The sequence below is a fragment of the Macadamia integrifolia genome, chromosome 5 (genome assembly GCF_013358625.1).
Source record: "Macadamia integrifolia cultivar HAES 741 chromosome 5, SCU_Mint_v3, whole genome shotgun sequence".
NCBI classification, from domain to species: Eukaryota; Viridiplantae; Streptophyta; class Magnoliopsida; order Proteales; family Proteaceae; genus Macadamia; species Macadamia integrifolia.
Genome location: NC_056561.1, coordinates 36,436,169 through 36,459,883, shown reverse-complemented (window position 1 = coordinate 36,459,883; position 23,715 = coordinate 36,436,169). Strand labels below are relative to the sequence as shown.

The 23,715-nt window shown below is 36.9% G+C and overlaps 2 protein-coding genes across 13 annotated transcripts in view; one reads left to right on the top strand and one right to left on the bottom strand.

The window, feature by feature from the left end:
- LOC122079092 (protein MICRORCHIDIA 6-like) overlaps nucleotides 1–6,086 on the bottom strand; it is a 51,670-nt gene extending 45,584 nt beyond the window's left edge. For 5 of the 10 annotated variants that reach the window (XM_042645342.1, XM_042645344.1, XM_042645335.1 and 2 more), the window contains exons 1-2: nucleotides 5,581–5,689; nucleotides 3,724–4,095 (exon numbers count right to left, since the gene is read on the bottom strand). In XM_042645342.1, coding sequence (XP_042501276.1) covers nucleotides 3,724–4,087 — 364 coding nt within the window. In that variant the 5' untranslated portion in view covers nucleotides 4,088–4,095; nucleotides 5,581–5,689. Of the gene's footprint in view, nucleotides 1–3,723; nucleotides 4,096–4,346; nucleotides 5,297–5,370; nucleotides 5,527–5,580; nucleotides 5,690–5,828 lie in introns of those variants that run through there. The other 5 variants (XM_042645338.1, XM_042645341.1, XM_042645340.1 and 2 more) reach the window with 5 other exon arrangements.
- Nucleotides 6,087–11,341: 5,255 nt separating this feature from the next.
- On the top strand, nucleotides 11,342–23,477 carry LOC122078350 (DExH-box ATP-dependent RNA helicase DExH17). 3 transcript variants are annotated; one of them, XM_042644306.1, is made up of 28 exons: nucleotides 11,342–11,610; nucleotides 12,936–13,069; nucleotides 13,838–14,021; nucleotides 14,355–14,516; nucleotides 14,613–14,850; nucleotides 14,979–15,015; nucleotides 15,109–15,155; nucleotides 16,420–16,457; nucleotides 16,685–16,706; nucleotides 16,836–17,048; nucleotides 17,275–17,431; nucleotides 17,585–17,636; nucleotides 18,065–18,136; nucleotides 18,269–18,318; nucleotides 18,438–18,555; nucleotides 18,871–18,934; nucleotides 19,017–19,100; nucleotides 19,197–19,322; nucleotides 19,413–19,609; nucleotides 19,725–19,913; nucleotides 20,083–20,334; nucleotides 20,473–20,522; nucleotides 20,974–20,994; nucleotides 21,519–21,601; nucleotides 21,706–21,910; nucleotides 22,041–22,078; nucleotides 22,164–22,553; nucleotides 22,669–23,477. In XM_042644306.1, the coding sequence occupies exons 2-28, from the start codon at nucleotides 12,990–12,992 to the stop codon at nucleotides 23,076–23,078; spliced, it is 3,579 nt and encodes a 1,192-aa protein (XP_042500240.1). In that variant the 5' UTR covers nucleotides 11,342–11,610; nucleotides 12,936–12,989; the 3' UTR covers nucleotides 23,079–23,477. The 3 variants fall into 3 exon arrangements, with proteins under 3 accessions (XP_042500240.1, XP_042500241.1, XP_042500242.1); XM_042644307.1 differs by having other exon boundaries at nucleotides 11,343–11,610; nucleotides 20,977–20,994; XM_042644308.1 differs by lacking the exon at nucleotides 20,974–20,994 and having other exon boundaries at nucleotides 11,343–11,610.
- Nucleotides 23,478–23,715: the final 238 nt, after the last annotated feature.

Genomic DNA, 23,715 nt, shown 5'->3' with positions numbered 1-23,715 from the left:
AGTTAGCTTCAAAAGTGGGCATCATAGTAGCCGAATAGATTCCTTCCTAACTAGAAGGTCCGATAGATTGTTATGTGAGGATGTAAGGTTATACCAGGGGAGAGCCTGCCACACAACATAGATTAGTAGTCATGGCTATATGCCTCATTACACAAAATCATAAGAAATGCGAGCTTATTTTCTCTAGGATAAGGTGGTGGGGCGTAAAACGAGATACTTTGAACCATTTACCGATAAATTGGTCAAACAAGGAAATGGGACTTTTAGGGAGAAGTAATACAATGTGGAACAAGATGAAGACTCATATTAAAAAGATTACTAAAGATCTCTAGGGAGACTTGGTGATGGGATGATGAGGTTCAAGTAGTCATAAGACCAAGAAAGCTAGTTTTAAAACATGGCAAAGTACTAAGGATGTAGAGGATCTACAAAGGTATAAATTTCCCAAAAATGAAGATAAAAATATTGTGAGAAAAAAGCGAGGGCGAAGAAATATGAAGATCTTTATAATAATTTGAGCAAAATGGCTATCTATAAGCATGGTTTAAGAACTCGGCGAGATCTCGACAAGATCTTGCTGAAATCTCGTTATTTCCAAAAGGCGAGATGGCCCAACTGGCGAGGCAGAAAACTGACCAAATCTCGAGTGAGATTTCGAGATCTCCCTGACATCTCGCCGAATCTTGCTATATCTCACCAAATCTCACCAATATCTCGCCAAATCTCTCCTCTCTCTACTTTTTTGAAGGAAAAACACCAAGGAGCCAAGACTTTCGTGCTTTCGCTTGACGATCTTCAGCCCTACACTCATTAAAGCTTAAAGAGTAGAGAATATTACCTCCTCATCTACATTTGGAGTTACTTTTCTTATATATGATGTCTTTTAAATTCTTATGATTATGTCATGTGTTGATTTTGGAATGTGGATTGTGGAATAGAGCGTACTAGCCTAAGGTCCAAAGAGTCGAAGACTACTTACATAGGGTATGAAGTCAAAGTACCATTTGAGTTTGTTTTTTGCAAATCTGATGTTTCCATTGTGTTTAGAATGGCTATAATAGGGTAAATATACAGTTTCAGGGCCTACAAAGGCCATATGCCCACCGAGATCTACCAGCGAATAAACCGCCCGAAAAATACAAGGTTTCAGCGAGATCTCGCCAAGATCTCTTTTTTTGGGATAGCGAGATTGATGGCGAGATCGAGTTTTAAAACCTTGTCTATAAGATATCTAAAATGAAGGAAAGGAAGAGTAGAGATCTCAACCAAGTTAGATGTATTAAAAGTGAAGATGGTAAAGTAATAGGAAGGGATGTAGACATTAAAGAAATGGAAAGTTTACTTCTACAACCAACTAAATGAAGACACTACAAGTGATAGAATCCCAAAATACTACATTACCCATCAAGACAGCACTCGTCGTAGATATATACAAAAAATAGGGTGTCTAAAGTAAAAGAAACTTTAAGGAAGATGAAAGAAAGCAAGGCACAGGGCCCAACTAAGGTCCAGTAGAAGTGTGGAAGAGCTTAGGAATATGTGGTTTATCTTGGTTAACCAAGTTGTTTAATAAGACTAAGAGAACAAGGAAAATGCCATATGAATGGAAGAGAACCATTGTCGTTTCAATTTACAAAAATAAAGGTGAAACTCAAAGTTCCAATAACTATAAAGGCATAAAACTAATGCTTCATAAGAAAAAATTATGGGAGAGGGTTATTGAAACCCACCTGAGAAAGTAAATACTATTACAGAGAGGCAATTCCAGGAAGATCTACGACATAAGCTATTTACTTAGGAGACTCGTGGAAAGATTTAGAGATTGCAAGAATGATCTCCATATGGTCTTTATTGACCTATAAAAAGTTTATGAATAGATTCCAAAGGAGTTAATTTGGCAAGTACTAAAGAAGAGAAGTTTCAGAAAAAATACAATCCCAAAAGGAAAAGAAAGAAAAAATAATTGCACAAAGACCAAGCCCTTAAAAGGGCCTTAAAAGGGGGGGGGGACTACTTGGAGGAAGGAGAGAGGGAGGCCCCAGGAGACAACAATACTTGTTCCTTGGGAAGCAATATGAGCAAGAGAGATTGCTTTCTCAAGTGCACCCCTTTGATGCTCCCACTCATGTATATCCCAATTGTATGGTCCAAGTCAACCAATGGAAAACACTAATTGAAGAATTGGCACACTATATGGTCTTTATTGACCTATAAAAAGTTTATGAATAGATTCCAAAGGAGTTAATTTGGCAAGAACTAGAGAAGAGAAGTTTCAGAAAAAATACAATCCCAAAAGGAAAAGAAAGAAAAAATAATTGCACAAAGACCAAGCCCTTAAAAGGGCCTTAAAAGGGGGGGGGGACTACTTGGAGGAAGGAGAGAGGGAGGCCCCAGGAGACAACAATACTTGTTCCTTGGGAAGCAATATGAGCAAGAGAGATTGCTTTCTCAAGTGCACCCCTTTGATGCTCCCACTCATGTATATCCCAATTGTATGGTCCAAGTCAACCAATGGAAAACACTAATTGAAGAATTGGCACACTATATGGTCTTTATTGACCTATAAAAAGTTTATGAATAGATTCCAAAGGAGTTAATTTGGCAAGTACTAGAGAAGAGAAGTTTCAAAAAAAATACAATCCCAAAAGGAAAAGAAAGAAAAAATAATTGCACAAAGACCAAGCCCTTAAAAGGGCCTTAAAAGGGGGGGGGGACTACTTGGAGGAAGGAGAGAGGGAGGCCCCAGGAGACAACAATACTTGTTCCTTGGGAAGCAATATGAGCAAGAGAGATTGCTTTCTCAAGTGCACCCTTTGATGCTCCAACTCATGTATATCCCAATTGTATGGTCCAAGTCAACCAATGGAAAACACTAATTGAAGAATTGGCACACTCAAAGCTTTGCAACTAGGGGTGTCAATTTGGGCCCAGAACCGGAAACCGTCTTGGAGCCTAACCATCCTATTACTCAGTGGGACAGTTCTGAGAGCTGGTTTTGGGAATGATTATTAAATGGGACAAGTAGTTACGGGTACAGGTTTCCGTACGGGTCCAGAACCGGAAGATCAATAAGGAACCAATTGGAACTAGAACTGCAAGGAACCCCCACATATAAAGTATATGTAGTAATTACAAACAAAAACTGAGGTTTATGTTGGTAAATGTTATTACTAATGAGGATTGCAATGAGATTCAAGTTTACAGCTCATTATTTAGATTTTTTTTTTCTTAATTTTGATTTAATAGTTCAGAAGCTCATGTTTGTATCCTCACCCATCCCCCCCCCCCTTTTTCTCTCTTTGCCTTACTATTTTGGACTTATTTGCAGCCAATAGATATAGATCCTGGGTCCATTCTTGGTATGAAAGCAATGAGGTAAATAGATGCATAATTTTTTAAAAACATTAAGGTAGAGAGGGCGGGACGGGTGAGGAGTCAAATTTCTTAAACTGCAAACACTAATATTCTACTAAACCACTCTTCCTAGAGCTCCAGTAACTCCTTGGATACTGTGTATTTTTCAGGACCATTCAACTTCAGGACCTGGAAAGCTTACAGATTATTGGTATGGGCATAATGTGTAAGCAGGTTTTCCAGAATAAAATGGAATGTTCACAAAATCCCACTTGATAGATAACCAAAAAAGAAAGGAATGCAGGTGAACATAAGATATGAAAAACAATAGGCAAGTGTATTATTCTATCGTAGTTAATAGCTGAATACTCTGAAATAATGTTTTAGAAGACTGCTTGATGTCGTAGTCCCCAGCTTTCCAAAATTGCCGACGAAGTGGCACAGAGCATCCAGGTGATGCGGAAGAAAGGCTGGAACCATCAGTTGGAGAACCCCCTCGATCCAATATACAACCAGCATTTAAAACGCTTGAACTTATGTTCTCTACATATTGACCAGCATTTAAAGCGCTTAAACTTCTGTTCTCTACAGAGTCTTGTCTTGTACTCTGAACTGAATCCTGCTCTTGTTTAATAGCTTTAGCACCTGAATCTGGCTCTTGTTTAATAGCTTTCGTACCCATCTCTCCAACCTCATCATCGCTACTCAAGTCTATGAAGTCTGTAAATCTCATCCTGCGGGCTGATATAAAATAAGACAAAAGAATTGAATAAAAAATATTTTTTGGTGGGAAGGGGAGGAGAAACTAAGAGAAGAACCAAAATTTATTAAACATAACAATGCTAGATAAAAAAATAAATAAATAAAAACAAAAAACAAATCAATAGGATGGCAGTAAATGAGTATAAAAAAATTTGTGGACCTACTCAGTGAAGGTCAAGAATAATGCGTTAAACTTCTCATTGCGAGACAAGATGAACATAAGCTCTTACCATTGCTTGAAAACAGGGTGAAGTGTGAACTAAGTGATTTCGGTTGGGGAAGGAAACACTCAAGCAGTTGGTGATTCGATCATCAATATATCATTGTTCTCAGTAATCACAGTTATTAGATGAGAAGCTAGACGTTTGGCATGCTATTATGAGATACCAATCTGATGCTTGATGCTCCCCCTCCCCCCCTATTGAAAGATGACCCTCTTATGTCTTGCTATTTGGCAGATTGGGTATATCTCCCGGCTCTAAACATGTAGACCAATTCCTTTTCAGCGGTATTTGCATACTTTATGGGTTATACTGGCAGCATGAAGAATTTGATCTCAGTTGTTTGCGCCGATGAAGTTGTCATAGTAACTTTGGTTCTCTATCTTTTCCCTTTTGACAATGGCATTGGTTGCTGCAAGTCCCTATTTGTTTTTTGCATGGATCAAGAACTCTGACATCTCAGCCAAAATTTTGGCAGTTACGGTGGACCCCGGGATGAAACCTGGTTTGTGGGAAATTTCAGGAAAATGCCTGATTTCGGCCCAAATTTCGAGCAATAGCCCAGAGGAAAAAAAAAATCCTTGATTTCTGCCAGGTTTCAGTGGTTTCGGCCTGCGAAACCCAAGATTTAGTTCCTTGGATTTTAGGGTTCAAAACTTTGTCTATTGGGAGCAGTGTTTTTGTTCCTAATGTTAGAATTCAACATGGATCTCATCGTCCATCTGGTATTCCAAAGGCCTCTCCAATTCAGCTTTCAAAACAAAGCCATCTATTAGGACACCCAAAACTAAAGTCACACTACACCAACAAAACAAGGTAAATGGAGAAATCCTAATTCAAAAATCTCAAAAAACAACTTCATTTAACCACATTATCTTAACTTCCATAACTAGTGACGTTATATAAACTTCACCATGAAAGCAATGAACAAAACTCACTCCACATATAAACTAAAACTAAAACAAAACAACCCTTGTAATAAAATACAAACAAAAGAAGCGCAACCCAGTGGAATATTCAAAGTATAGAATACCAGGACAGTAGATCCTCCAAAAAGAAAGATTCCAATAATTCCAATAAGATAAGAAATGATTGAAAAAAAAACGGAAGCGTTTGTAGAATAAAGAAACTTCTTAATTGCAGTACTTCAAATGCACATGCAAATGCAATCATCATATCAAAATTTTCAAACATTTTCAATTTTAGGGCAAAGTTTAAGAAATAAAGAGGAGAAAACAAGTACCTAAAACTTGAAGGGCATGCTGTGAGATGGGTTTCAGAAAACTAAAGCCACAAAAAGTAGCTCACTTATTTAAGGAAACCAAAAGACAAAAGTTAAAGCAGGATTATATAGTCTATGTAAAAGTCACATGCTTTTAATGTATATGCCAGCTGTATTTTGCTTTTGACAGCTGTACTCTTACGTTTCCTAACATACCGATGTGACTCGGGGTGTTAACCCTAGGATCGTTGCGAATCTGGAAATATTACCGTTAAAACTTAAGGAATCATGATAACCTTCAGGGCAAAATCTGTGATCTTCGTCTTTACCGTCGACATTAGCTGGGGCCGTGGGACGGTGGGGGGAGGGCGATGTCGATGGTCGTTATAGAGGTTTGGTGGGACTGCCGAACAGTGCCCTTGGAACGGGACTCCGGTATCGGGAAGAACATGGAGTAGATTTGAACCGCTATTTGCCGAGTTTGAATCGGGCAAAATGACATGGGAATGGAAATACATAATCTCTATTTATGTTTGGTTATTGATTTTAGAGCAGGTATACTATCGATTTTAAAGCAGGTAAACTGTAAAGCACGAAAGTTGGGGGCTCAAAGTTGTGTTGCGTGTCCAACTTTTAACATGGAATTGTGTATGATTAGATTGTTTTTAATGCAGAGTTGGAATTTTAAGTTATTACTTTTATGCTTAGCAGGGTTATCAAGATTTCTTCATTCCTCCTTCTATGAAAATAGGTTGGGTGATGAATTATCTTAGACACAGACATAATGCAGGTATGACGTTTTGACTTGACCGATCTATATGGTACGTCATGTAGACAGTTGGTAATTTATTATAGTTTGTCGTTATAAGTTTGTGCATCAGATTGATAATTGATACTTATTGTAATTAGCCATAACTCGTTAATCTTTTTACATAGATCCTTGTGTTCATCCTTGCTCTGAATCCCCAATGTAACCAACCCCATTAAGTTGAGATAAGGTTTTGAAGGTTGTTAAACTATAAAGCCAATTACTCATAATGAATGTGACTTCCTGTAGTGGGTTTCATATATTCAAACCCATCAGTTTAACACCTTCCACTAATCCGTACTCATGCAATGACTGAGGGTTAAGTCCATACATGATGAAAACATTATATTCTCCCACTTGTGTAGTAGAAATTCATTGCTTCAACCTCGTATGCTCATATAGAAAATGTTGAAAGTGGCACACTCTAAATTGTACAACTAGGTTCAAGCAAGAATACAAACACTCAAACATAAACGTTGTCACATCTTGAGTCTACAAAGTACCTTACACTTCAAAATGTTTGCACCCTCACCTGCTATAGGCTACTTTGATATAAGGACGTGGTATGAAAATGCACACCACAATTAGCAAATATACCAAATCCAAATCGATCATTACTTGCAACTAAAATTAATAGTTATTTCATCACTAAGAGTTCAGAGCACTTCTCACATGCCCATAAACCACTTGAGACTACCAAAAACAACTACTTTATCCAAAAGTTTATCATAGTTACATCATTTAATGAAGCCCACTAGGATTGGGTCTATATGTCCCAAATGCACTGGCTCAAATCCTTGGGTTAAAACCCTCTACTAGCGTTCAAACACGTATGTTCTATAAATAGTTTATGACACATGAAGGAGGTATCACTACATACTGCCTCTACTATTATTCAAGATTATCTTTACTATTATTCAGGATAAGTAACATGTACACGTGCAAAATAACATAATATAACATAAGGATCAATAATAACAAAATGATAATAATAATAATAATAATAATAATTCAAAATAATCCAAAATAACATAATATTATTGAATCAAACAAATAATCTCACACTATCAAAATATATCAAAAGATCTAACCAACCTCATGCTGACAAAATGCCCATGATAACACTTTTAAAGTCAGATCATTTGTTGGTGGATTTGTAATTGTAGCGTCAATAGTAGCATGCTCAACAATGATGTGAGATTCAATAAACTTTCTTCTTAACATGCGATATTTTGTATCGATATGTTTATATAAAAAATAATTATTATTATTTCGTGAGAAATGAACTACAACAGAATTATCACAAAACATCATCATCGGCCTAGGTACGGAATCAACTACCTAAAGCCATGAAATGAAAATTTTCATCCACAATAGCTGAATTGTGACCTCATAATACACCACAAATTATGCTTGCATAGGCAAAGACACTATGAGTGTCTACTAATCACTCTTTCAAAATATTGCACCTCCAACCATCATAAGTATGTAACATAATATGGATAACCTACATAGTTAGCATATGTATGACCAACCACCTCAAGTGTATCTGTCCTTAGGAAAGTAAGTATAAAATCTTTGGTATCCTGTACATACTTCATGAATTTCTTCGTTGCTACCCGATTTACCCAATCGAGATCATTAAAGCATATATCAAGCATGCTAATGGTGTAAGCAATATCAAGCTGTGTGCATTTCAAAGAGTTCATATGATTGCCAACTTAGGAAGCATATGGAATATCTTAATCTAAGCACGTTCAACATCGTTTCGAGGACTATCAGACTCTGTAAGTTTTTCACCTTTCATAATCAACGCCTTTGAAGAATCACAATTACTCATATTGAATCGTTTCAATGACCTTTCAATGTATGTGTACCCATGCAGGCCAAAAACATTGCAAGATATGTTGTGGAGAATTTTGATTCCAAACACATAAGATGTCTCACCAAGATCCTTCATGTCAAACTCACTTGACAATAAATACTTTGTTTGACACATAATGCCAAAATCGTTATTCAATAAGAGTATGCCGTCAATAATACAAAAAATATGAATCTACTCCCACTGATATTGAGATATATGCACTGATCAACATCATTATATTTGAAACCAAGAGAAGAGACAACATCATCAAACTTCATATACCATTGCTTGGATACCTATTGTAGACTATAAAGAGACTCCTTAAGTTTGCAAACTATGTGCTCTATGTCTTTTGTTTTTCAACCAGGATGTTGTTTCATGTACACATCTTCCACAAGAGTTCTATTGAGATAAGTGGTATTCATATTGATGCAATTCCAAATAAAAAGTGTGTGACCAATGCTACAACGATCTTCAAAGAATCTTTAGTTGAAACATACAAGAAAGCTTTCTTATAATCTACACATTCCTATAAATTTTGGACGAACTCTCACTGTCCTCCTCAAAGGATCATCATAAAAGGAATATGATCATCAATCGGAGCCATGGGCTCAACTATTGCAGGCTCTATTGGCTCCTAAGTGAGAGCCACTCTTGCTTAACAAGTTGAATAATTGTAGTGGGTGGTGGCACTTCAACCACAAAGATAGCAATGCGCCCCTTATTAAAAGTAAAACTATGGGGTTGAGTAGTCTACACACTAGTATCATCCTCGAGGGAAATTGCTCCATCAATACAGCCACTTTAGTAGAGTAAAAAAGGACAATAAATCTATATACTCTTAAACTCTCATAATACAAAATAGCAAATAAAGTATTTATTAACGGTCCTAAGTTCAAGCATCCTTGGTTGTGGGTTATATGGTCTTACTTCTGATGCGTATCTCCAAACATGTAAATAAGATATAGTGAACTTTCTTCCATTCCATAATTCATGTGATATCTTAGGAATTGTTTTATTTCCATAAACACGAAAATTAGATATAAGACTTCTTTGTCCTTATTTTCACATGCATGCAATTATTTATACAACAACACTAGCGGGGAGGGGGAGAGAGAGAGAGAGAGAGAGAGAGAGAGAGAGTGGGGTGGGGGAGACAAAGGGTTGCCAAAGCTGTTGGAGAGAATAAGGGTAATTTAGGAATTTTAAATTATCAAGGGAGATAGAGAGATGAAAGTTTGCTTTTTTGGGGAATCAAAAATTAAATTTGAATCAAAAAATAAATTTGAAACAGGAGAATTTGAGTAAATATAGGATATGTAAATCGGTCCTTTTATATAATATATCTTTACTTAAAAAAAAAAATAAAGAAAAAATTACATGTATCACCCTTGAAAATATCCCATATGACATGTGAGGGCCGCTTTTTCCAAAAATTACATGTACCCCTGACTTTGCTAACTTTATAAGAGATTAGTCCGCTCCGTTAGCTAAATCCTATTATGTGATGATGTTAGCCAGTCAAATTTTGGTAAATGACTAAACTACTCTTGGTGAAGGGTAACACAATAAATTTATCTATCATTGCGAAAACACCCCAAATCGATCAGCCAAGGCTCCAAAGTCCTTCGTTCAAACCATTTCAGATTGAGAGGGAGAAGGAAGGAAGGAAGAGCAAACAAGAGAGGAATCTCTCACATGTCGTGAAGGATGTTTCATGTTTGTAAGATTCAATCCCTCTCTCTCTCTCTCTCTCTCTCTGTTGTTGATCTATACACAAAGGAAGGTCAATAGGTGATGATAATAAGCTTGCACTCCGAAGCCAAAGATCAAGGAATTCATCTGGTCAGACATTGGAGAATCAATAAATTGGGTATGTATTGAATTGTGATGCTGCTCCCAAGTTGTGTTTGATCAAAGAAAGGGGAAAGGGTAGCACTGTTGACTCCCAAGGCTAAGATAAGAACTCATGAAATTAATACATTTTCATTTATTCTACAACTCATAGAGATAAATAGTTATGCTAGATCTTCTTGGTTTTCATTGTGAATTTATTGAACTTGAGAAAACCACAGAGAAATCAACCTGCATTGTACCTTCTATATAGCAAGAACTTTTATCGAGGTGAAAAATGATGTTTCCGTATTCATAGAATTGAGATGTAGTTAATCGTCTTCTTCAATAGACAATGGTGTTGCAAGTCTTCAATAGAGAAAGATATAGGTTGCAGGTCTTCAATAGTAAATAATAATTTTTTTTTTTCTTGTAGAATTCAATAGTAAGTAATTGGAGATTCAAACATTTGGGATGAGTTACATGGATGATGGAGGGATAGTATCATCGTTTCAATGTACTAAATCTTTAAGTTAACCATGTCAGTCAAAATGGGAAAAAAATCGTCTGCAATTCCGATCTCGTACAATTCCGTGAAATACCACCTTCAGGGGGTGACACGTGTATTGATACCAATGCAATGGTTAAGATCTGATTTAAATGCCTCTTCACTGATTTCATGTTTTATTAGTTGTATCAGATCTGGACCATTGTATTAGTATCAATACACGTGTCACCGCCTGAAGGTGATATTGCACGGAATTGTACGAGATCAGAATTGCAGACGATTTCAACCCGTCAAAATGGGGTTGAAATCCTCTGCAATTCCGATCTCGTACAATTCCGTGCAATACCACCTTCAGGTGGTGACACGTGTATTGATACCAATACAATGGTCCAGATCTGGTACAACTAATAAAACATTAAATCAGTGAAGAGACATTTAAATCAGATCTGGATCATTGCATTGGTATCAATACACGTGTCACCCCCTAAAGGTGGTATTGCACGGAATTGTACGAGATCGGAATTGCAGAGGATTTTTTTCCGTCAAAATGGGAATAGATGTAATTTTTGAAAAAAGTGACCCTCACATGTCATATGAAATTTAGGGCCCGGTGCATGTAATTTTCAAAAGATAAAAAATGATGATGCCACGTAATACCCAATCGACTTATTCGAGTCTCCCGCCAGGGATATTTTAATCGACGAATTCGAGTATAAGTTACTCCATTTCAAAAATTTTCGTCTCGGTGTTTTAGTGTTTACCACTTCGTCTCTCCTCTCGCAACATTTTCTCTGCATTTCTCTTCGGGCGGACGCTTCTGTTTCCTGCCATGTCGGTAACTCGAATTTTCTGATTCTTTCTGCATCGATTTGCTTAAATCCATAAATTTCATTGCCTTCGCCATTACCGATAATCCACTTGCTTCGTCTGAATGCACGTCATCAAACAATTGACATTTTCTTGTTAGGACGCAATTGCGATCTAAATCGGAAATCATAGCACGCTTCGCATCTTCTCGGTTGAATTTTGGTTGTTCAGGTGTATGTGACTGTTCCTGTTTCAGATTTGTCCATGTTGTCGATATTTTGTTTATGATTTGAATATATTGATCGTATTAATTGGAAAGACTTCTGTTAGTTCTCCATTGAAAATAGAATTGTCCATTAGAAAGGTTTCTTTAGTTTCATATTTTTTACTTCTCATGTTCAGTAGTCATCTTCGACACCTGCTTCATTATTATAAAATTTGAGCCTATTTTCTCGAGGTTTTTAAGATTACCGGTGTATCTGTAATCCAAAATCGAAAGAGACTATGAATTAATATTTCCCTTCATAATTGTGCTTTTTCTTGGATGAGTTAGAGGAGAGCAATACCAACTTTACCTCATTGTTGAGAATTTTGCTTTTGTCGCCCCCACCCCCCAAATATAATTTCGATAATCATGTTTGCTTTGAGTCATCAGGTGGGGAGATGCTCATTCACTGACAGTTTTTTGGTGTTGTTATTGCAAATCTTTATTTATTTATTTTTTTTTTGGGTCGAAAATTAGAAACTTCACAGGTGCTTCATTGCATGTTTTTGATTGGCATCCGTCGGACTGAAATGGTGCTACAACTGCATGCTGATTATAGGAAAGTAGGAAGTCAACACTTACAGTTTTCTTCAGTTCTGATAAATTGTTATTGAATTTTGCTTGGTTTTGACAGATAGAAAACATGCAAGAAAAGTTTTAGTTCAGATAATATTCAAGATAGGCTTGACATGCATTTCACCTTTTTTTTGGGTTCATAATCTTCATTAATCATCCAGTGAGAATTTCATTTGCATGCCCAGAGGTCATTTGCTGCAAACCTATCAATCTTGTTGGGGGAAAGACACATAGGGTCAAAGGTTAAAGCTTACATCTTAAAACCAATTGGCTTGAAGTGGGGTGGCTTCTTGTGGCTCTTATACAAGATAGTTGAGTCTTCCACAGCCGATATGGGACTATCTCAATATCAAAGTCAAGGGACCCTCCGCGATCACCTTGTTATAGTTGGGGAAAAAAGCCACTGAATGGTCAATGCTCTACCAATAATCAAGATGTCCTTGTTGCTCAAAAAATAATGTAGTGACAACTGACAATAATTTATTGAATGTGATTCTTAAAAGAAAAGGAGCATTTGTGGGCACTTGTTATGATCATCAATGAAGTCGACAGTCCTCTTCCAATTTCTTCTTCCCCTCTCCTGTTTTCTTTTTCTCTTTACATGGATTGGCATCAGTGATTGGTTTCCTGGCCAGTTATGTGCAACTTATGTGAACTTCAGTGGCAATCTTTGAAGTTTGAAACATCACTTAATTTTTATTTCTCTTGTATATAGGTTCTGAAGAGGGGTCACTCATATATTTTGTAGCTTTTCTCATTGCTGAGGAAAATGAGCTATACCATGGATTCATATGCACTGAAGTCTGTGTCAGATTTACCAGCTCCTTTCCGTTCAACTTTTAGCTTCAGGTATTGTATCCTATCCTCATTATGGTCTATGTATGGTGTCCTGTTACAAGGGTAGCACATTAACTATGGATCCTAGCATTATGAAGGGTTTGGCCTACAAAAACCACAAAACTCACCATCACTCCTCCATGAATCTTGAAAAGTGTTATATATATATATATATATATATATAAATCTAGATCCCACTTGTATGAGCACTGGGGTGTTCATAAAGCATTTTGTAAGGAAACCCTTCATCGTGCTAGCATTTATCTCCAATGTTAGAACTTTATTGAAGAGCTCTCTTCCTTCACACAATAATTAAAATTCTTCGGTATTAATAATTAAAGCTGAATATAATGCCTATTTTGGTGAAAAGGAGTCTGTCCTCTTTGGACCAAACTTTTAGTGAGCAAAATCAGCAATCACACTTTACATACTGTGAGAAGACCCTTGATAATTGAAATTATTAAGTATTCTCTTTTGATAGTAATTACTTAAGAGTTAAGACTTGTATGTTTTATACTTTTTGTAGTGTAAAAATATCTCTTCGGTATCTTGTTTGTCAATTAGATTTAGCCATTAATATTGCCTCTCTAGACAGTTAATGTGGAACGATTGTATTGTTTATTTATCATGTTCAATGAATTCTTTTATTTCTGTTAAATATTAATCTGTTGTATACGTCACGATGGCCTGGTTCTTGAATTTTGAGGTGTTAGAAGTATTGTAGTTGCAGATTGCACAGACAAATGGGTATTTTATTATAGTTTTCTTGCACACGCACAGGTATTTCAATTCATTGCAGAGTGAGTGCTTTTCTACTTGTTTCCTTTCGAATGTAAACATGGTTATCTCGGCCCCAACTGGAAGTGGTAAAACGGTGCTGTTTGAGCTATGCATCTTGAGGCTTCTCTCTAGGTTTCTTTCTCAGGAGGGAAAGTTTATTCATATAAAGGGAACCCTAAAAACGGTATGCTACCTACTTCTTGATGCTGATAGCACGATATTATGTATTCATTAAGTCATTTCAGAGGATAGATTATCATACTGGGAGCTTTTCTGCCTTATGCACCCTGAATGGGGTCCTTTATCAATTGAAAAACTCCCTTTTCTCTATATGCCATCAATTAGTCTCCTCAGTGGTTAATATCATTTCCTTGGTTTCATTGAACAGCATGCATCATGCTACGGATTCCTTGCTAATATAAAGTTGATACAATGAATGTGTTTTTTTTGGAAAGTCCGTACTTTTCATTTTCATATATATTCTGGAAGACTGTATTTATTCTTATTCCATATGAAGGTCTATATTGCTCCATCGAAAGCATTGGTACAGGAGAAACTACGGGATTGGGACCACAAACTAGGTTCTTGGGGGATTAATTGCTTGGAGTTGACAGGGGACAATGAATCATATAACATAAGGAATATCCAAGAAGCAGATCTTATTCTTACCACTCCTGAGGTGAATATACAATCAAAACTCTCTTACTCCTTCTCCAATTAATTCTGAATCTTTCATTTGCAGTATATCTAAATGGATTGTCTATTGATTACACAGAAGTTTGATGCGGTGACCAGATACCACATACGAGATGGTGGCTTGAGTTTCTTCAGTGATATTGCACTAGTACTAATTGATGAAGTTCACCTGTTAAATGATACACGTGGAGCTGCCCTGGAGGCTATTGTTAGTAGAATAAAAATGCTTTCTTGTAACCCTGAAATGAAATCAAGCCCTCTGTCAAACGTTCGATTCCTTGCTGTTTCTGCTACCATTCCGAATATTGAAGACCTTGGTAAAATTTTCATCTGGTGGCTATTAAGTTTGTAGAATTTTTTTTTTACAATGGTACTGTACAAGAATTTATCTGCATTTATCAAGAATCCATCAAAGATTTGAGTTTCCATTGAATATTGGTTCCAGCGGAATGGCTTATGGTTCCTGTCCAAGGCATTAAAAGGTACCATTACATGTTACCAGGACAATGACGATCTATCCTCTTTTTCTCAATGCAGTTGCTATTGAAACTTATTTTACTTCTAAATGTTGACAGATTTGGAGAGGAAATGCGGCCTGTAAAGTTGATGACCAAAGTCTTTGGTATACATCATCATATTGTTGTTGCTATTATTTTTTGTAATATCCTTCATGTGTTGTTACAATGAGCTCATCGAAGACCCTAAATATCTGCTGTGTGACAGATGAGTTGGCTCCCAAAATTTTATGGATCTGTTGTCCACAACATTCTCTACTGATATGGTAAGTTTCAGCACAAAAATATTTTACCACATAGAGTTATGAAGCTTTGGTAGATGACTGGAAAGCCAACAACATACAGTTTGTTAAGTGACCCCATATTCAAGGAGAGTGGTTCAATAAATGGGGTGGTTGTCTTATTTATGGAGACCTGATATTTATCTAGGCGAATCTGAAGGAAAAGGCATTCAGCTCTCGAAACTTATCTGAAGGAAAAGGCATTCAACTCTCAAAACTTGGTGGTGGGATGATTAAGTTCAAGCGGCCATTAAGACTAAGAAATGTAATTTTAAAAGGTATAAATTTGCTAGAACTGAAGCTAAGATTTGGATGAGTTGTAAAACTAGAAAAGATAAAATAAGGAATGAACAAATTAGAGCTAATTTAGGGGTGGCTCGGATACATGATAAGTTGCAACTTGCAAGAAATCATCTAAGGTGGCATGGACATGTGTAATGGAGTCCTTTGAGTGCTCCAGTTTGGAGGGGTGATTTGATTCATATTTAAGAAGCTAAAAGAGTCAGGGTAGGCTTGAAATGACTCTAGAAGAAGTGGTGAGGAAAGACATACATAACTTAGGACCAGTAACTCTTCGCTTTGAATAGAGCTGGTTGGAGAAAGATGATCCATGTAGCCGACCCCATTTAGTTGGGATAAGGCTGAGTTGAGGTATAATCCAGAGGAATCCAGAGGACGACCCACATATCCAATGGTTGGATTAGAGAAATCAACAAGCTAAGCTGCCACACAGCAGATATTTAGGTTTCTTTAGTGAGCTTCATAGATATTCTTTTACCTCTTCTTCTTAGTAGTAGTATTAGTAGTCATAGTAGTTACTATTGGCGTGTTGTTGTCCCCATCCCCACTTTCTTTTTCATCCTCAACAAGTCTCACATCAATTAGTGCTACTCAAAGAAGCAAATAAATTGCAACTTTTAGAGACACAGATCTTGTTAAAACATGACCAGATTTTTGAAAAGCCATTACTCCTTTAGTTCTTTTTCTTCTACTTTATTTATCACAATTCACTTGATACCTTATGAATCAATTAGTGCATGGGTTAGTTTTATTTACTCATGCCTATTGTCTTTATTTGTTTTTACCGCAGGCTATGCCCCAGCAAAAAATGACTTTCTATTTGAAAGGGTACTTGCTTATTCTGGCCTTCTCATTTTTTTTGGTTTTTGTGGTTGGGGTTTGAAACCATCATTTTAACCTTTATGCTTTTATATGATAAATAAGATTTAGCTGTTTAAAAATTTTAACTACATTTTCACTATTTAGTTGTCCGTAAAAAATCTCTTATTGTCATAAATGGACAGCTAAAACTAGTACTCATGTTCTAATGATTTCATCTCTTGTTCATCTTCCAGCGCCTTCAAAACTTTATATTTGGTAAGTACAGAAGATTGTATGGCAATGAAACTTCTCCCTTTGTTTTCATTCATCTTTTCTTCATATTTTTTACACTTTAACTTTGGAATGCATGTGGAGAATAATCTAACATGCAGAAATGTTTTGAAGATATTCTTATGCAACACTCTAGAGGGAAATCTGCCTTGATTTTCTGCTCAACCAGAAAAGGAGCACAAGAAGCAGCAGTGCGTCTCTCTCAGACAGTGATGAGCTTTGGTCATTCAAATCCATTTATAAAGTCTACAGAACAACAGGAGAAGCTGAAGGAAGCTTCTCTATCATGCAGCGATAAACAAATGCAATCATGTATTCTTTACGGTGGTATATACTCATTTGCCTTCCTGTGTATTCTCCATCAAGTAGAAAATTGGTAGTTATTCTCTCTCCCTGAGTTAACCTGTCTCTTACCATGTGGCCTTAAAAGTTTTGTAGGGCTTAGCTAGCAATATTGTTTGTTGAGGACCTTGAGGTTGTATGGATAACTTTTAATATAGTTCTACAGTGTATTTCATCTTGTGGCTTCTCTCATGAGGTAGCTGTGTTGCAGTTGGATATCACAATGGAGGACTTTGCCTAAAAGATCGCAATCTAATCGAAGGTCTTTTTCTCAAGAGTGATCTTCAAATCCTGTGTACCACAAATACTCTTGCCCATGGAATCAACTTACCGGCACATACTGTAGTAATTAAATCAACACAACACTTGTATGCAGAACTCTTCTTCCTGTTTATTTATTTATTTTGCCAGTATACGTCAAACTCTTCTCCATATTTAAGGCTTGATTATTACAAGAAACCTATGAAGACCACCATTAGTAACTTCATGCTTAGGCAACTGACACTTCATATATTTTCCAGTAACAAGGAGAAAGGCCTTTACATGGAATATGATCGCTCCATGATACTACAGGTGTGTGAAATGTTCTCTTTCCTTGTATTCATGACAAGTATTTTATACAACCTAATAGTGTATAAACTATAAACATGCATACGTATGTACATTCCATACATAAATAAATGTGTAATCCTATTCTCTATTTAATGCATCTCAGTAGTTAAGCTATCACATGGTTTATGACCCAATTGGATGATTTATGAGACTATGTCAATTCCATACATATGCAATTAGCGCAATTTACATTAGCTTTACATGAAAATCTCTTATTTAACACATGATTTGATTGTTGAAAACATTTAGTAGTGCAGTGGGTTTAATATATAGAATATATCTTAGTGCACAAACACATACACAAAGAAAGTATGCTTTTACTTTGTTCTTCAGTAATCTTGCTCAATCTTTATTTTCTTAAAAGTGAATCACCTTTTTGATACTTCCAGATGAGCGGGAGGGCAGGTCGTCCACCATTTGAAGACACTGGCCTAGTTATAATCATGACAAGAAGAGAAACAGTAATTTCTTCTGTATATCCATTCAATTTAAATGTTTAATTTCCCAAAACTGGACTGGTGGTTTTGATTCAATGTGTTATGCCAGTGACACCCTAGTACTAAAACTTCTTTTATGGGGTTTTTGTGCTTCAGGTTCATTTGTATGAAAATCTCTTGAGTGGATGTGAAATGGTGGAATCTCAGTTTGTACTCAACTTTTTATATTTTTGGATCTACTTGGTTCTCTTGATTCTTGTGTGCCCTGTATCTACTTTACTATGTCTCTAAGCTAGGTGCTGCACATGTTATCATTTTGTACCAGGTTGCTTTCATGCATTACTGAGCATCTGACTGCTGAAATAGTTCAGCTAACTGTCTCTGATATAGCTCGGGCAATCGAGTGGATGAAGTGTTCCTACCTGTATGTACGAATGAAGAAGGCATGTTTTCATTGGCATCCTCAAAGAATTTTATGTGGTTACTTTGTTTTTTCTCCAACAAATATTTTGTTTTTGAGTATTTTTTTTTCTCCAACTAAGTGTTCCCTACCTGTTTGAAGTGTTACTGAGATTTTCCTTTTAAATAACTGCTTAGTGCAGTTCGTGAGTTTGTGGTGTGCAAAGCCCACACTCACCAGGTCTTAAGTTCGAGTCTCCTGGATGTTACCTTCCCCCTCCCTCTTCTGTAGTGTACCCATATAAAAGAAAATTGTATCTTATCCAACTAATATTCTTATACTCTGTATGTAAAATCAGAACCCGGAGAATTATGGAGTTAAGAAAGGGATTCCCATTGAGCGCCTGGAGATGCGTATGCATGGTACTCTTATGTACTTTCATTTTGTTGGACTGGGTTCTTGATTTGACTTTCCACCAAATTATTCATCTGAATTATATTGCAGAGATTTGTGTTCAGAAAGTTAATGAGTTATCAAAATATGGAATGATCTGGACTGATGAATATGGTTTCCTTTTGAAGCCCTTAGGTATCTTCAGCCTGCAAACATAAAGCAATTTTTTCTGAATGAGAATGATGCCACTAATATTTTGTCTCACATTTCTGCATTTTTCTGAATCTCCAGAACCAGGAAAGCTGATGACTAAATATTATCTGAAATTTGACACAATGAAACACATCATACAATCCCCTGAAAACTGCAGCCTGGAAGATGCACTTCACATTATTTGCCGCTCTGAGGAGCTCGCCTGTATGTATATCCATGCACCATTAATAAGTACCACTGGTGCTTGATATTTCAGTTAGAGGTGTAATGGATCCTGTATACCATGAAATGAAGGGATGCAACTCCGACGCAATGAGAAGAAGTTTCTAAATGACATCAATGCTGATAAAGATGGTCGACTTCGCTTCCACATCCTCAGTGGAAATGGGAAACGGAAAAAGCGAATTCAAACAAGAGAAGAGAAAATATTTGTGTTGGCAAATGAATGTTTGACTGGTGATCCTTCGGTTCATGATTTATCCCTCAACCAGGTGTCATTTTTTCTGAGTCCCGATAGTGCATGATTTTTTTTGAATTTGTGTTGTAGAAGTAATAATATAGTTGAAGCTTTACTGACCCAAGTATTACTTAATGTTTATCCCACAGGATATGAACTCAATATGCTCAAATGGCTGCAGAATTGCAAAGTGCATGAAAGAATACTTTGTTTACAAAAAGAATTACAAGGGAACTATGAACTCTACTCTTCTAGCCAAATGTTTACACCAAAGACTCTGGAATGACAGTCTTTATTTGCTGAAACAACTGCCAGGCATTGGAATGGTGACTGCCAAGGTTTTCTTTTCCAGCACAAACTTTTCATTCTTGTGATTCTGATTTTCACATCCATTTTCCTTACATATTCAATGTCTTAATTCCTGGAACTAAATGATTTTCTTCACCCCCACACCCCACACCCCACACCCCACACATTTTCCCCTTTTCTTCTTTTATATCATACTAGGCACTTAATGCAGCAGGAATAAATTCATTCGAGACTTTGGCAGAAGCTGATCCAAGAAGAATCGAGATTGTTACTAGTAGGAAATTCCCATTTGGGAATCATATCAAGGAGACCCTATCATCACTTCCTCCAAAAGTTGAGATGCGGATTGAGGAGATAGAATGCCAAATGCAAGGAAAGTCAAAATTAGTAATAACATTGACTCGGCTATCTCAATCAGTACCATTAGTGAAGCGGCATTATGCTGATATGGTTTGTATTCAGGATAAACTTCCTTAGGCTAAGTATGACTATGGTACTTTAATCAACCTGCTTTCTGCATCTCAAAATAGTTCATCTAAGTTATGACAGGTAGAACTTAAGTTTTATTTTCATTTAATATTTTTATAGGTAGTTGGTTTGGAGACGGATAATTTGATCCTCTTTCAGGAGAAAATAAGGTGATGTTCACTCATCAGTTAATTTATTTCCTTAATAATGTGAAACACTAATGTAAACAGGTCTTACTGCAAGTATAATTCTAAGGGTCTTACCACATCATAGTTTTTATTCACTGCATTGCATATGATGTATATTGTACTTCCCCCATCCACTCCCCACACCACCCCAAAAAAAGGGCAAAAATGGGGGGTGGGGGGTGGGGAAGGAAAACATTGATGGGCCTTCTCTAGTAGACTACCCATCCTGTCTTTGTTCCTGATTATCTAATTAATCATCTGATGAATTGATGTTTATGCTAGGAGGTCTCCTAGGGTAAACATTGCCTAGTCAATTGGCATTAATAATCCATACACATGCAAAGACCCCATAGTATTATACTTGTAATACACTTGATATTCCTTTCCCCCTGGTTTGCTTACAAAAGATTTGACTCGTTTCGATTGGCTGCAGCAGAGTTGATGAATTTTCCAGGTATGCAAACTGCGACCTTCAGGAGTTTTATGATCTACTGCAGTATAATAAGAAAGATTTTACATTTACTACCTTCCTGTACATGTTAGATGTGTTTAATTTGAAACAGTTTAAGCCGTGTAGAGAAGGCTCTCAACATGGGGCCATGCTGAAAGAATTCACCCATATTTAAAAAAAAAAAATGCCTGTGTCCATATCTTCGGCTATTATTACTTTATACATTACATCCAGCAGTTTTGCCTGCTACAGCACCTTGTGCCATGCCTTGAAAAATCTATGCTTAGTACTGACTACAAATGCCACCTCTTTTAGTGTTCCTTTTTGTTTTCATTCTAGCAAGGCTCTCTATTCTTCTGCTGTAATTCAGTTCCCTTGTAATGACCTCTGGCTTAACTTCGTGTTGCCAAGGGAGGTTCACTCTCCAACTGGTTCCTCTTTGGATGATTTGAATAGATGATATCTTTCCTACCAAAAAAATATTTATCATTTTCCTGCCTCTGACAGGGTTATTGGTCTCATTGCAGCCCCTATAGCACGACAATTCTCGTTCCAAATCCACAGCGAGGAACATCAACTGTAAAAGCTGATCTGATGTTTGAAGAACACAGTAAAACTCCCCATCACCATCAAATTACTAGTCCATGGCAGTTGAATCTGTTGGCATTGATTCCTAAATCCATCAAATTCATTTGTTGGAAATGTTACATGCAGTTGGGCTTGACATCCATGAAACCCTTATAATGACAAGGAAAAATGTTTTGAACATGATCCAAAGCGGAAGTAAGCAACAACTACCTACCTATTCTGTTCCCAAGGAAATCTATGTGGTAGAAGAGGATGATGAGAAAAGTACTAATCAAGTTCTTATTGAAGAGCTTCCCATTCTGAGAGAATCCAAACGGGAAAATATTTCCATGTGAGTTCCTTCACAATTATTCTTAGTAATATATTTTGCTTGATAGTCTATAAAGACATAATTGGATTTCAAGAGTTGTTTCTGAGTCAAATTTGATTATTTCTTCTTTAATCATCTATTCCTTCCACAGGCCCAGTTTCAACCTCCTCGAGGATGACATGGAGGAAGGTATAACCAGATACAACTCCCTAGTCATCGCCCAATTTCTTTTTCCTTTGCTTTCTTAGCTTTCACAATTATTTGGTATCTTCAGGTGTTTTTACTGAAACTGAAGAACAAGAATGTGAAATTCTTACTGAGAAAACTATATTTGACCACATACGGAAAAAAGCAAAGAACTTTCCTGTATTGGCAACGACAAAAACCATTGATTCATCTTCTTCATCTCCGGAGGTATTGATCCTGACAAAGAAACGTACACGTGAGAATAACCTGCTTCAACCATACGGTGCTACTGAGGTACTTACAGTAGAAACAGATACAACAAAAATCCCAAGAGAAATTGTGGTCATTCCAGATCAGGACTCCAGAACGATAGAGCATTTCAGTTATGGTAGCGGTGAAGGTGCAGCCGTGAAGAACCAGATTGTCTCCAAAAGCTCAAGCAGCTCCAATGTCGTGGATGAGGAGCAAATGCATGGAGGTATTGATATATGTTTTAGCCCTTTTGAATAGTTTTCTCTATCTAAAGTAAGCAAGAAACAGTGATCTACCACGTACATGGTAAAGCCAATACATTCTGGTGTTCTATGCAACAGGTACCAAGGAACCTGAGGATTTCATCCCAGAAGGAGAACGCTTTTGGGAAAACCAACCACACTTTCAGCGTTTCATTACTGGCGATCTGGAAGAAGCTGATCCAAATAGAAACAAAAGAGAAAAGATTTTGGGAAACTTGAATGGACCTGGAAACTTGGATCATTCTCGGGAAGTTTCGAGTACAATTACTATGGTAAAGCCACCTTCCAACGTCTTATCGGTGAATAAAATAAGGATGGGAGAACAGGGAAGTCCAGGTATGCCATTAAGAAGTACAGGAGACATTAGTGATGAGAATCAACTTGCTTCAAATGGATCATATAGGCGATCTTGCTCGTTGAAGACAATCGGCAGAAGCAGGGAAGTAACATCTTTTCTTGGGTTCGAGAGCGTCTTTTCATTTCTGTGATTCTCTCGTAGTAGAGAACTAGCCCTTCCTGTACTAGGCTGGTGTCCTGATTAGAACCAGAGCCTTTTGTGTTTTGATGGTCAGGCAGGACTCAAAGAGTCGACTCAGGACTCAGACCTCATACCTGGTCTATTGACTTTAGAGAGTCAGTTAGGCCGAGGTGGATCGTGCCCAACTTGAATGTGACCCAATAATACACATATCTCTGTCACTTGGCGAGGTCATATGGCAATTTTGATCCTTGGATATCTACAAAATGCTTTTGATAGGGCACATTTCAAAGCGCACTCATTCAATATATTTCCATGCACTCTCCTATGATCTTCTATGTTGTAAAGCTATAGTTTGCTACTTGATCAGTTCTAAATGAAGCTTACATGTGCCTACCTATTCAGAAAATTTCAGTTATGCTTGATTTGCCATGTGGAAGAAAATGTGTAGCGAAATAAATAAAATGGATGGGTAATTCTATCAGCTTCAGTGAGATGGGAGTGAAATGAATGTAGTAAAGGTGGAAGTGTAACGATGACCCAAGAATTCAATTATGAAGTCACTCCACACATGGTGAAGGAATTCATTTTTCTCTATATGTGCAGGAAAGCTTTAGCCAAATAAAATAAAATAAAATAAAATAATA

Bases quoted from the DNA above. Each gene is read 5' to 3' on its own strand.
- LOC122078350 (XM_042644306.1), top strand. From the start codon at position 12,990: ATGAGCTATACCATGGATTCATATGCACTGAAGTCTGTGTCAGATTTA. The intron at 13,070-13,837 runs GTATTGTATCCT...GCACACGCACAG, and splicing joins CGTTCAACTTTTAGCTTCAG to GTATTTCAATTCATTGCAGA. The intron at 18,319-18,437 runs GTTTGTACTCAA...ATTTTGTACCAG, and splicing joins TGTGAAATGGTGGAATCTCA to GTTGCTTTCATGCATTACTG.